A 15,247-nucleotide genomic window follows, 5' to 3' on the forward strand; every position below is an offset into this window, starting at 1 on the left:
ATGAGCATGCAGTCTATTGGGGGTGAGAGGGCCTGGGAAGTGAATAAGTTGTTGTTTGCCAATGATACAGCTCTAGTCACTGATTTGAGCAAGAAACTGCAAAAGTTGGTGACTAAGTTTGGTAAAGTGTGTGAAAGGAGAAAGTTGAGAGTAAATGTGAATAAGAAAAAGGTTATGAGGTTCAGTAGGGTTGAGGGACAAGTTAACTGGGATGTGAATTTGAATAAAGAAAAACTGGAGGAAGTGAGTCATTGGTTGAGCGAGGGGGAGAAGGTTTTGGGAGCAATGAAAAATATGTGGAAGGAGAGAATGCTATCTCGGAGAGCAAAAATGGGTATGTTTGAAGGAATAGTAGGTACAACAATGTTATATGGTTGTGAGGCATAGGCTATAGATAGGGTTGTATGGAGGAGGGTGGATGTGTTGGAAATGAAATGCTTGAGGACATGTGGTGTGAGGTGGTTTGATCAAGTATGTAATGAAAGGATAAGAGAGAGGTGTGGAAATAAAGAGTGTGGTTGAAAGAGTAGAAGAGGGTGTGTTGAAATGGTCTGGACCATGGAGAGAATGAGTGAGTAAAGACTGACAAAAAGGATATATTTGTCAGAGGTGGAGGGAACAAGAAGTGGGAGACCAAATTGGAGGTGGAAGGATAAAAGGAAAAAGATTTTGAGCGATAGCGGCCTACACATACATGAGGATGAAACATGCAAGGAATAGAGTGAACTGGAACAATGTGGTATACTGGAGGTGACGTGCTGTCAATGGACTGAACCTGTGCATGTGAAACATCTGGGGTAAACTATGGAAAGGTCTGTGAGGCATGGATGTGGATAGGGAGCTGTGGTTTCGGTGCATTACACATGACAGCTAGAGACTGGATGTGAATGAATGTGGCCTTTTTTGTGTTTTCCTAGTGCTATTAAGCTGAAGCTGGGGGTAGCGATGCTGTTTCCTGTGGGGCAGGGTGGTGACACGAATGGATGAAGGCAAGCATGAATATGTATGTGTATATATATGTCTGTGTATATGTTGTTATGTATTTGTATGTGTATGGGCATGTATGGACATTTATGTACAGGTACACCACCGAATTTCCGGCAACTGATGGTTCCGCACCTCCTTTAGTCGGCATAAAATTATGTGAGGGAACTTGAAATTACTGCGACCACTAGACTAATTTACAGGGCAGCCACAGATGTGGAGTTGTGTGTAGGGGGTGCTTGTTTACATTCTTTACATTGCACTCATTGGGGGTGATACCACAATTAACCCTAGCTATGGCTTCTAAGACATATGAAAGTGTCAGTTGTGATGTCAAACATAAACCCCAGTCCATATCAATCCGAGATAAAGTAGAACTGTTGAAAAAAAGGAACGTGGTGTTTCGGTGTGTAAGCTGTGTGACATCTACAGTATTGGTTCATCAACTGTTTATGATATTAAGAAGCAAAGGAAAAAAAATATTGAAATTCTATGCAGACAGCGATTCCAAGAAGCAAATGATGATTAGGAAAACTATGAAAGATGGTAAGAGTACTGAGCACGTCGAGTGATGATGGAATGGTTTCAACAGCGTCGGAGTGATGGAGTGGACTTGTCACATAGCATGATAATGGACCAGGCTAAGTTGTTCCATTACAACATGAGCGTGACTATAGTGAAGGATGGCTTCAAAGATTCAAGAAGCATCATGGAATTTCCATGTATAAAATGTGCAGAGAAAAGCAGTCTGCAAACCACAAAGGAGCTGCCGAGTATGTGGACAAATTTGCAAAACTTGTAGCTGACGAGCAGCTCAGTCCTGAGCAGGTGTATAATGCATATGAAACCATTATTCTGGTGATGCACACCTTGGAAAACACTAACAGAAGATGAAGAAGACCCCACAGGATTCAAACAGGGGCATATCTAGGGGAAATAGCGCCTATGGTAAGCACTGAAATCGCGCCCGTCCAAACATACAGCACCAATATATTTTATTTCTTTTACCTCCGCCAAGGAAATTATGTTTTTACTGGTGTTTGTTTGTTTGTCTGTGAGCAACTTTCAACAAAAGTTATCAACAAATTTTGATGAAATTTTCAGGGAAAGTCAGAAATGACACAAGGACCAATTCATTAGATTTTGGGAGTGATCTGAATCATTGTCTGGATCCAGGACACCATTACAGAAGTATCAATTTTTGTAAATAACTATTGAACTAATAATGATATCAATGTGATTCATGGTCAAGAAATCTAAATCTTTAAGATCCGAATCATTGTCTGGATCCAGGACATCATTACACCACTGGCGCCCCCCCTTCAACTAGTGCCCAGGGCACCTGCCATACCCTAGATACGTCACTGGATTCAAACAATCTAAGGACAGACATCATCTTAGGGTGCTCAAACATTGTTTAATTTAAATTTCTAGCAGTCCATAGTATACTTTAGACACATGGGAGATGTATAATTAGTGGGTTAGAGATGTGGCGATGAATTATTATTAGGCGATGAATTATTATTGCGTGACCACGGTTGGTCTGGTAAAATGGTTAATTGACATGGCTTTGGAACCAAGAGTGCCGGAAAATCAGTGGTGTACCTGTATACATGTGTGCATATACATGTGTATATGAGTGGTTAGGCAATATGTTTCCTGGCACTACCTCACTAATGTGGGAAACAGCAATTAAGTATAATATAATACTGATTTCATACTTTCTGCATTTGCATAAACTATAATCTATATATAATTTGTACTCTAAACTTTCATGTACATTTTCAGCACTCTATAATTGGTTGAATTATTGCTAAAGGAATGAGTCTCTGAAGCTTTCACCAAAATACACCAATACTACACTCCCTTCACTATGTGCCAGCTCAACCACACTTCCTACATCATGTGCCAGCTCATTCTCTTTTTGCTCTCTTCATACAATGTGCATACACATGGGACTGATTGGCTCCATAAAGTGTCATGATATATCTTCCTAGGCTACCAGTCTGTCTGAGGACTGGCCATCACTACCAGGTTGTCGCACGTGGTGGGACTGGCCTCTCGAACTGGTCTATCTCCTCATATATACCACTAAAATCATCCTTGAGTAACATTACTAATTTGTTCTTTTTCACTTTACTCACCAACAGATACATACCATAAGTGTTCTTCTAATCACTTACGTCATCCAACAATCTTCATAATTCCTGTGGGGTCACCATGATACAGGATCTCAGGCTGATGGCTGTGCACTTATAAGGGTGGTTGTAGGGTTACTGAGAAGAAGAGAATGTTTTCCCATGCCTTTCTGGTGATGGAAGACCTCTACAGACTAATAATGGTAAGACAAGACAGATGGATATTTAAACAATGGTAAGAAAATTTAAATTGTCAATGACCACAGAAGCAGTCCTAATTTGATCATCAGATGATGACAGGAGCAGATTAAAGGTTAAATGAATATTGGATATGGATACTGACTAATTTATGGATAAGTTAATACAAAGTTAATATCTAATTTGCAATGATTACATCAAAAAAATTTATCAAAGCTGACACTCAGGCATTTGAGAAAGGTAACAGATTCAAAAGTTGACACATAATGAAATTTCTTTCAAACTTCAAATCAATGAAAATAACATTTCTAAATGTATTTCACTTATCAACGCACAGCAGTGATCTGAGGGAGACACATATTATAAAACGAGGATTCAAGGAAGTCTGACAGTGGCTTCCATGTTACCCACCCATTAGCCTGTAGTATCGCTGCATCTGTAGCTTCACCCCAAAAGTGTGGATCCTGAAATGTAAATGTAAGTGTAGAGTTACATATGTTCATACTCTGCATCAAAACCAACCTAATGCACAAACACACACACTGATGAAGAGTACATTACACCCCCCCTTCTCAATGCCAGCAAACACACAGTGATGAAGTGTGGATAGCTGGCCTTTGTTTACGGATTTCTCGTGTTGGGTAAACTTCAAGAAAAAATTGGCGCACAGATGAACAACAAATAACGCGAATGGGACTCTTGTAGTGTATGAATTTCTGACAATAGGCTTAAGGAAAAGTAGTCAGAAGAGATTAAGAATGTCAATTATGGCTTCCTAGTCAGATGCCAGCTTAAAAAGTTTTTAAAGACTTTCAAAATGTCATTTCTCATTTGTTTCAGCATGATAAATAGGAAAAAAACAGAGGAAACTATAAATATTAAGATCTAGGTGAGAATGAAGAATAAAAGGAACAGAGAATAAATTGCCTTTTAGGCAACAAGCAGGTGGTAATTGCCACCCTGAAAAAATTCTTATTTTCTACATTTTCTTTGAATCTAACATAGGCAGGACTACAAGACAGTAAGTTAAGTGAAGACTTTTGGGATGATAAGGGAGTCAATCTGTAAGCTGAATTTTGAATGGATGGAATAAAAATGGCTAGAAACTGCAGGTCAGGAGTACATTATCATATGTGAAATTTTACATATGAAAGCAAAACTGATGGAGATGGTGATAAACAGTTATGACCAAAACAGCTCAAAGTGTAATGAGAAATAAACTGAAGGACAAACTAACTACATATATATGCTTCAAAGGTGGTAAAACAATAAAAATTCAGAAAAAAAGTTGATATGTAAATATTCTCTTAAGATCTCTTTCATTTTTCCCTTATAGATATTTCTTTTGCTTTCTTGGTCTGCCACGCCATCTGACTTTTATATTAACGTTTTCCCTCATCTGCGCTCCTCTTCATTGTATGCTCTATTCCATATGTCTATAGCTTCCAGTACCTCTCATCATATTTACTTCTCTTATTGTTATTTCCTCCTTTATCAATCATCATCCTCATTCCACTGAGATATCGTGACCAACCTTCATCTTTATACATCATTTATCATCCATCTATCTTATCATCAATACTCCATTCCTGATATAATGGGAAGGATCAAGCATACACAACATTTTAACATATTCTCCAATACTAGGCATAACTCAGATGCTGATAAAATCTTAGGGACTTGTTTTCAATGACTTCAGTAGTTCTGTTATTTTCTCCTAATGCACTCAAGACATATGCTCAGCACTATTTATCCTGAGCCTCAGCAAACTGTTTTCATATTTTCTCTTTTTATTCTACAACACAATCAGCATCCTGAACTTTACAGATCACATCAAAGGGCAGTGGTCTCAAGGGAACAGGGTAGGGGTCAAGTCAAAGACCTGTGATGGGGTTGCAGTGAAAATATGAATGAGTGAAGATGACAGAGTAATGAAGATAGCCTTGACCTGACCTATTATTATTATTATTATTTTGCTTTGTTGCTGTCTCCGGCATTAGCGAGGTAGCGCAAGGAAACAGACGAAAGAATAGCCTAACCCACCCACGCCTCAGCAAACTGTTTTCATATTTTCTCTTTTTATTCTACAACACAATCAGCATCCTGAACTTTACAGATCACATCAAAGGGCAGTGGTCTCAAGGGAACAGGGTAGGGGTCAAGTCAAAGACCTGTGATGGGGTTGCAGTGAAAATATGAATGAGTGAAGATGACAGAGTAATGAAGATAGCCTTGACCTGACCTATTATTATTATTATTATTTTGCTTTGTTGCTGTCTCCGGCATTAGCGAGGTAGCGCAAGGAAACAGACGAAAGAATAGCCTAACCCACCCACATACACATGTATATACATACACGTCCACACACACAAATATACATACCTATACATCTTAATGTACACATACATATACATATATACAAATGTACATAATTCATAGTCTACCTTTATTTATTCCCAGTGCCACCTCGCCACACATGGAATAACAATCCCCTCCCCCCTCATGTGTGCGAGGTAGTGCTAGGAAAAGACAACAAAGGCCCCATTCATTCACACTCAGTCTTTAGCTGTCATGCAATAATGCACCAAAACCACAGCTCCCTTTCCTCATCCGGACCCAACAGAACTTTCCATGGTTTACCCTAGACGCTTCACATGCCCTGGTTCAATCCACTGACAGTATGTCGACCCCGGTATACTACATCGTTCCAATTCACTCTATTCCTTGCACGCCTTTCAACCTCCTGCATGTTAAGGCCCCGATCACTCAAAATCTTTTTCACTCATCTTTCCACCTCCAATTTGGTCTCCCACTTCTCGTTCCCTCCACCTCTGACACATATATCCTCTTGGTCAATCTTTCCTCACTCATTCTCTCCATGTGACCAAACCATTTCAAAACACCCTCTTCTGCTCTCTCAACCACACTCTTTTTATTTCCACACATCTCTCTTACCCTTACATTACTTACTCGATCAAACCACCTCACACCACACATTGTCCTCAAACATCTCACTTCCAGCACCTCCACCGTCCTACGCAAAACTCTATCCATAGCCCACGCCTCGCAACAATACAACATTGTTGGAACCACTATTCCTTCAAACATACCCATTTTTGCTTTCCGAGATAATGTTCTTGACTTCCAAACATTCTTCACGGCTCCCAGAATTTTCGCCCCCTCCCCCACCCTATGATTCACTTCCCCTTCCATGGTTCCATCCACTGCCAGATCCACTCCCAGATATCTAAATCACTTCACTTCCTCCATTTTTTCTCCATTCAAACTTACCTCCCAATTGACTTGACCCTCAACCCTACTGTACCTAATAACCTTGCTCTTATTCACATTTACTCTTAACTTTCTTCTTTCACATACTTTACCAAACTCAGTCACCAGCTTCTGCAGTTTCTCACATGAATCAGCCACCAGCGCTGTATCATCAGCGAACAACAAATGACTCACTTCCCAAGCTCTCTCATCCACAACAGACTACATACTTGCCCCTCTTTCCAAAACTCTTGCATTCACCTCCCTAACAACCCCATCCATAAACAAATTAAACAACCATGGAGACATCACACACCCCTGCCGCAAACCTACATTCACTGAGAACCAATCACTTTCCTCTCTTCCTACACGTACACATGCCTTACATCTTCGATAAAAACTTTTCACTGCTTCTAACAAATTGCATCCCACACCAATTATTCTTAATACCTTCCACAGAGCATCTCTATCAACTCTATCATATGCCTTCTCCAGATCCATAAATGCTACATACAAATCCATTTGCTTTTCTAAGTATTTCTCACATACATTCTTCAAAGCAAACACCTGATCCACACATCCTCTCCCCTAACCCCAGGGATACTTCCCACGCATTCCTCACGTGTCGTAGAAGGCGACTAAAGGGGACGGGAGCGGGGGAGCTAGAAACCCTCCCCTCCTTGTATTTTAACTTTCTAAAAGGGGAAACAGAAGAAGTCACGCGGGGAGTGCTCATCCTCCTCAAAGGCTCAGATTGGGGTGTCTAAATGTGTGTGGATGTAACCAAGATGAGAAAAAAGGAGAGATAGGTAGTATGTTTGAGGAAAGGAACCTGGATGTTTTGGCTCTGAGTGAAACAAAGCTCAAGGGTAAAGGGGAAGAGTGGTTTGGGAATGTCTTGGGAGTAAAGTCACGGGTTAGTGAGAGGACAAGAGCAAGGGAAGGAGTAGCACTACTACTGAAACAGGAGTTGTGGGAGTATGTGATAGAGTGTAAGAAAGTAAACTCTAGATTCATATGGGTAAAACTGAAAGTTGATGGAGAGATGGGTGATTATTGGTGCATATGCACCTGGGCATGAGAAGAAAGATCATGACAGGCAAGTGTTTTGGGAGCAGCTGAATGAGTGTGTTAGTGGTTTTGATGCACAAGACCGGGTTATAGTGATTGGTGATTTGAATGCAAAGGTGAGTAATGTGGCACTTGAGGGAATAATTGGTATACATGGGGTGTTCAGTGGTGTAAATGGAAATGGTGAACAGCTTGTAGATTTATGTGCTGAAAAAGGACTGGTGATTGGGAATACCTGGTTTAAAAAGCGAGATATACATAAGTATACGTATGTAAGTAGGAGAGATGGCCAGAGAGCGTTATTGGATTATGTGTTAATTGATAGGCGCACGAAAGAGAGACCTTTGGATGTTAATGTGCTGAGAGGTGCAACTGGAGGGATGTCTGATCATTATCTTGTGGAGGCGAATGTGAAGATTTGTAGGGGTTTTCAGAAAAGCAGAGAGAATGTTTGGGTGAAGAGAGTGGTGAGAGTAAGTGAGCTTGGGAAGGAGACTTGTGTGAGAAAGTACCAGGAGAGACTGAGTACAGAATGGAAAAAGGTGAGAACAAAGGAGGTAAGGGGAGTGGGGGAGGAATGGGATGTATTTAGGGAAGCAGTGATGGCCTGCACAAAAGATGCTTGTGGCATGAGAAGTGTGGGAAGTGGGCAGATTAGAAAGGGTAGTGAGTGGTGGGACTAAGAAGTAAGATTATTAGTGAAAGAGAAGAGAGAGGCATTTGGACGATTTTTGCAGGGAAAAAATGCAAATGAGTGGGAGATGTATAAAAGAAAGAGGCAGGAGGTCAAGAGAAAGGTGCAAAGGTGAAAAAGAGGGCAAATGAGAGTTGGGGTGAGAGAGTATCATTAAATTTTAGGGAGAATAAAAAGATGTTTTGGAAGGAGGTAAATAAAGTGCGTAAGACAAGGGAGCAAATGGGAACTTCAGTGAAGGGGGCTAATGGGGAGGTGATAACAAGTAGTGGTGATGTGAGAAGATGGGGTGAGTATTTTGAAGGTTTGTTGAATGTGTTTGATGACAGAGTGGCAGATATAGGGTGTTTTGGTCGAGGTGGTGTGCAAAGTGAGAGGGTTAGGGAAAATGATTTGGTAAACAGAGAAGAGGTAGTAAAAGCTTTGCGGAAGATGAAAGCCGGCAAGGCAGCAGGTTTGGATGGTATTGCAGTGGAATTTATTAAAGAAGGGGGTGTCTGTATTGTTGACTGGTTGGTAAGGTTATTTAATGTATGTACGATTCATGGTGAGGTGCCTGAGGATTGGCGGAATGCTTGCATAGTGCCATTGTACAAAGGCAAAGGGGATAAGAGTGAGTGCTCAAATTACAGAGGTATAAGTTTGTTGAGTATTCCTGGTAAACTATATGGGAGGGTATTGATTGAGAGGGTGAAGGCATGTACAGAGCATCAGACTGGGGAAGAGCAGTGTGGTTTCAGAAGTGGTTGACCTGATCTAGAGGGGTAAAAAGGAATTCCAACAGTAACAGACCACTGGGTCCTTTTAAGGCTGTTTGTGATTATGGAAGAGACCTCAAACTCATAGATTAGTGTGGCAGAGTAGAAGAAAATACAAACAATTAATAAAGAAATACATACACACTTTACATGAAACAAAAAATGTAAATAATGTCTCTTGTGAACTTGAAGTATTTTACTTATTTATCATACTTTGTCGCTGCCTCCCGCGTTAGCGAGGTAGCGCAAGGAAACAGACAAAAGAGTGGTCCAACCCACCCACATACAAATGTATATACATACACGTCCACACATGCACATATACATTTCAACATATACATACATATACATTTCAACATATACATACATATACATTTCAACATATACATACATATACACACAGACATATACATATATACACATGTACATAATTCATAGGCTACCTTTATTCATTCCCATCGCCACCCTGCCACATGTGAAATAACAACCCCCTCCCCCCCGCAAGTGCATGAGGTAGCACTAGGAAAAGACAACAATGGCCACATTCATTTACACTCAGTCTCTAGCTGTCATGTATAATGCAGCAAAACCACAGCTCCCTTTCCACATCCAGGCCCCACAGAACTTTCCATGGTTTACCCCAGATGCTTCACATGCCCTGGTTCAATCCATTGACAACACTTCGACCCCAGTATACCACATCGTTCCAATTCACTCTATTCCTTGCACAGCTTTCACCCTCCTGCATGTTCAGGCCCCGATCACTCAAAATCTTATTCACTCCATCTTTCCACCTCCAGTTTGGTCCCCCACTTCTCCTCATTCCCTCCACCTCTGACACATATATCCTCTTGTCAATCTTTCCTCACTCATTCTCTCCATGTGACCAAACCATTTCAAAGCACCCTCTTCTGCTCTCTCAACCACACCTCTTTTTATTACCACACATCTCTCTTACTCTTTCATTACTTACTCAATCAAACCACCTCACACCACATATTGTCCTCAAACATCTCATTTCCAGCACATCCACCTTCCTCCTCGCAACCGTATAACATTGTTGGAACCACTATTCCTTCAAACATGCCCATTTTTGCTTTCCGAGATAATGTTCTCGACTCCCACACATTCTTCAACACTCCCAGAACTTTCGCTCCCTCCCCCACCCTATGATTCACTTCCGCTTCCATGGTTCTATCCGCTGCCAAATCCACTCACAGATATCTAAAACACTTCACTTCCTCCAGTTTTTCTCCATTCAAAGTTACCTCCCAATTGACTTGTCCCTCAACCCTACTATACCTAATAACCTTGCTCTTATTCACATATACTCTCAGCTTTCTTCTTTCACACACTTTACCAAACTCAGTCACCAGCTTCAGTAGTTTCTCAGCCGAATCAGCCATCAGCACTGTATCATCAGAGAACAACAACTGACTCACTTCCCAAGCTCTCTCATCCACAACAGACTGCATACTTGCCCCTCTTTCCAAAACTCTTGCATTCACCTCCCTTGCTCTTATTCACATTTACTCTCAGCTTTCTTCTCTCACACACTTTACCAAACTCAGTCACCAGCTTCTGCAGTTTCTCACCTGAATCAGCCACCAGCGCTGTATCATCAGCGAACAACAACTGACTCACTTCCCAAGCTCTCTCATCCACAATAGAATGCATACTTGCCCCTCCAAAACTCTTGCATTCACCTCCCTAACAACCCCATCCATAAACAAATTAAACAACCATGGAGACATCACGCACCCCTGCCGCTAACCAACATTCACTGAGAACCAATCACTTTCCTCTCTTCCTACACATACACATGCCTTACATCCTCGATAAAAACTTTTCAATGCTTCTAACAACTTGCCTCCCACACCATATATTCTTAATACCTTCCACAGAGCATCTCTATCAACTCTATCATATGCCTTCTCCAGATCCATAAATGCCACATACAAATCCATTTGCTTTTCTAAGTATTTCTCACATACATTCTTCAAAGCAAACACCTGATCCACACATCCTCTACCACTTCTGAAACCACACTGCTCTTCCCCAATTTGATGCTCTGTACATGCCTTCACCCTCTCAATCAATACCCTCCCATATAACTTCCCAGGAATACTCAACAAACTTATACCTCTGTAATTTGAGCACTCACTTTTATCCCCTTTGCCTTTGCACAATGGCACTATGCAAGCATTCCGCCAATCCTCAGGCACCTCACCATGAATCATACATACATTAAATAATCTTATCAACCAGTCAACAATACAGTCACCCCTTTTTTAATAAGTTCCACTGCAATACCATCCAAACCCACTGTCTTGCCAGCTTTCATCTTCCGCAAAGCTTTTACTACCTCTTCTCTGTTTACCAAATCATTCTCTCTAACCCTCTCACTTCGCACACCACCTCGACCAAAACACCCTATATCTGCCACTCTATCATCAAACACATTCAACAAACCTTCAAAATATTCACTCCATCTCCTTCTCACATCACCACTACTTGTTATCACCTCCCCATTAGCCCCCTTCACTGATGTTCCCATTTGTTCCCTTGTTTTACACACTTCATTTACCTCCTTCCAAAACATCTTTTTATTCTCCCTAAAATTTAATGATACTCTCTCACCCCAACTCTCATTTGCCCTTTTTTTCACCTCTTGCACCTTTCTCTTGACCTCCTGCCTCTTTCTTTTATACATCTCCCAGGCATTTGCACTATTTCCCTGCAAAAATCATCCAAATGCCTCTCTTCTCTTTCACTAATAATTTTACTTCTTCATCCCACCACTCACCACCCTTTCTAATCTGCCCACTTCCCACACTTCTCATGCCACAAGCATCTTTTGCGCAAGCCATTACTGCTTCCCTAAATACATCCCATTCCTCCCCCACTCCCCTTATGTCCTTTGTTCTCACCTTTTTCCATTCTGTACTCAGTCTCTTCTGGTACTTCCTCACACAAGTCTCCTTCCCAAGCTCACTTACTCTCACCTCTCTTCACCCCAACATTCTCTCTTCTTTTCTGAAAACCTCTACAAATCTTCACCTTCGCCTCCACAAGATAATATCAGACATCCCTCCAGTTGCACCTCTTAGAACATAAACATTCAAAAGTCTCTCTTTCGTGCTCCTATTAATTAATTTTTTTTTTTTTTTTTTCATACTATCCGCCATTTCCCGCGACAGCGAGGTAGCGTTAAGAACAGAGGACTGGGCCTTTGAGGAAATATCCTCACCTGGCCCTCTTCTCTGTTCCTTCTTTTGGAGAAAAAAAAAAAAAAAAAAAAAAAAAAACGAGAGGGGAGGATTTTCAGCCCCCCGCTCCCTTCCCTTTTAGTCGCCTTCTACGACAGGCAGGGAATACGTGGGAAGTATTCTTTCTCCCCTATCCCCAAACGTAATCCAATAATGCTCTCTGGCCATCTCTCCTACTTACATACATATACTTATGTATATCTCTTTTTAAACCAGGTATTCCCAATCACCAGCCCTTTTTCAGCACATAAATCTACAAGCTCTTCACCATTTCCATTTACAACACTGAACACCCCATGTATACCAATTATTCCCTCAAGTGCCACATTACTCACCTTTGCATTCAAATCACCCATCACTATAACCCGGTCTCATGCATCAAAACTACAAACACACTCATTCAGCTGCTCCCAAAACACTTGCCTGTCATGATCTTTCTTCTCATGCCCAGGTGCATATGCACCAATAATCACCCATCTCTCTCCATCAACTTTCAGTTTTACCCATATCAATCTAGAGTTTACTTTCTTACACTCTATCACACTCCCACCACTCCTGTTTCAGGAGTAATGCTACTCCTTCCCTTGCTCTTGTCCTCTCACTAACCCCTAACTTTACTCCCTTTACTTCCAAGACATTCCCAAACCACTGTTCCCCTTTACCCTTGAGCTTCGTTTCACTCAGAGCCAAAACATCCAGGTTCCTTTCCTCAAACATGCTACCTATCTCTCCTTTTTTCTCATCTTGGTTACATCCACACACATTTAGACATCCCAATCTGAGCCTTCAAGGAGGATGAGCACTCCCCGTGTGACTCCTTCTTCTGTTTCCCCTTTTAGAAAGTTAAAATACAAGGAGGGGAGGGTTTCTAGCCCCCCGCTCCCATCCCCTTTAGTCACCTTGTATGACATGCGAGGAATGCATGGGAAGTATTCTTTCTCCCCTATCCCCAGGGATACAAAGTGAAGTATTTATCAATTTTTTTCTTAAACATCCATACAGCTGCTTTATACCACTCTAATTGGTACAACATTCCATGTATTAACAATCCAGTTAAAGAAAAGCTACTCTGCCTCACCTGAAGTATAATGTTTGTCCATGAGTTTCTATTCGTTCATGACCTTAAGTAACTTATTATATCAAGATTATCAGGGCTTCTGACAATTCTTAAAAGCTATTAAATCAGCTCTTAACCTTCTCTTTTATACACTCCACATATTTTTAAGTCATTCAGCCGCCTCTCAAAGGATTTGCTTATCATCACAAGAATCATCTTGGTAACTCATCAATTCAATCTCATTATATCTGTATTTTTAAGGGGGGATAAACAAAACTGAACACAATATTCAGTGAGGGGACATACCAATGAAGTGTGAAGGGTGAGGATAATTTCCTCAGAGATTTATTTGAAAACCCTACCTATTAGGCCACTTTTTGAACTAGGGTCTATGCCTTGCACTCATACATCATAATACTCATAATACAGAAGAGGGTAAATGTGCCAGGAAACATATGGAGAAAGGCCACATCTGCTCACATCCATTCTCTAGCTCTCATGTGTAAATTAAGTCCACTTTCAATCATATTCATGGGACACTATCATATTCAGGGGACAGTCTCATTCAACATAATTCTTTCGTGGAATTTAAAAATATTCAAAATGGATTGACCTGCTGTACAGAACATCATGAATATAAATACCACTCCTTGCTTAAACAGCAATCAAACTGGTAAGTTAATTATGTAAACGTGGTGGTTTGATCGAGTAAGTAATGAAAGGTTAAGAGAGATGTGTGGAAATAAAAAGTGTGTGGTTGAGAGAGCAGAAGAGGGTGTGTTGAAATGGTTTGGACATATGGAGAGAATGAATGAGGATAGGTTGACAAAGAGGATATATGTCAGAGATGGAGGAAACAAGGAAAAGCAGGGGACCAAACTGGAGGTGGAAGGATGGAGTGAAAAAGATTTTGAGCAATCAGGGCCTGAACATACAGGAGGGTGAGAGTTGTGCAAGGAATATAGTAAATTGGAACAATGTGGTATACTGGGGTCAACGTGACATCAATGACTGAACCAGGGCATGTGAAACATCTAGGGTAAACCATGGAAAGGTCTGTGGGGCCTGGACATGGATAGGCATCTGTGGTTCCGGTGCATTACACATGACAGCTTGAGACTGAGTGTGAGCAAAGTGACCTTTTTTCTGTTTTCCTGGTGCTACTTCGCTGAAGCAGGGGGTAAGGATGCTGTTTCCTGTGGGGTGGGGTAGCACCAGGAATGGATGAAGGCAAGCAAGTATGAATATGCATATGTGAAGTAGTTTTAGATATCTGGGAGTGGACTTAGCAGTGGATGGAACCATGGAAGTGAAAGTGAGTCACAGGGTGGGGGAGGAGGGTGAAGGTTCTGGGAGCGAAGAAGAATGTGTGGAAGGAGAGAACATTATCTTGGAGAGCAAAAATGGGTATGTTTGAAGGAATAGGAGTTCCAACAATGTTATATGGTTGCAAGGCATGGGCAGTATGGAGGAGGGTGCATGTGTTGGAAATGAAATGTTTAAGGACAATTTGTGGTGTGAGGTGGTTTCGTCGAGTAAGTAATGAAAGGGTAAGAGAAATGTGTGGAAATAAAAAGAGTGTGGTTGAGAGAGTAGAAGAGGGTGTTTTCAAATGGTTTGGACATATGAAGAGAATGAAGGAGGAAAGATTGACAAAGAGGATATATGTCAAAGGTGGAGGGGGACAAGAAGCAGGAGACCGAATTGGAGGCAGAAGGATGGAGTGTAAAAGATTTTGAGCAATCGGGGCCTGAACATACAGGAGGGTGAGAGGCGTGCAAGAAACAGAGCAAAATGGAATGATGTGG

General features: G+C 41.2%; 1 protein-coding gene across 1 annotated transcript in view; it reads right to left on the bottom strand.

The window, feature by feature from the left end:
* Positions 1-3,509: 3,509 nt before the first annotated feature.
* Positions 3,510-15,247, bottom strand: part of LOC139761764 (ufm1-specific protease 1-like) — a 57,572-nt gene continuing 45,834 nt past the window's right edge. The window contains exon 4 of the mRNA XM_071686200.1: positions 3,510-3,862. Coding sequence (XP_071542301.1) covers positions 3,647-3,862 — 216 coding nt within the window. The 3' untranslated portion in view covers positions 3,510-3,646. The remainder of the gene's footprint in view (positions 3,863-15,247) is intronic.

This window comes from Panulirus ornatus, chromosome 41 (genome assembly GCF_036320965.1).
Source record: "Panulirus ornatus isolate Po-2019 chromosome 41, ASM3632096v1, whole genome shotgun sequence".
Taxonomy (NCBI): domain Eukaryota; kingdom Metazoa; phylum Arthropoda; class Malacostraca; order Decapoda; family Palinuridae; genus Panulirus; species Panulirus ornatus.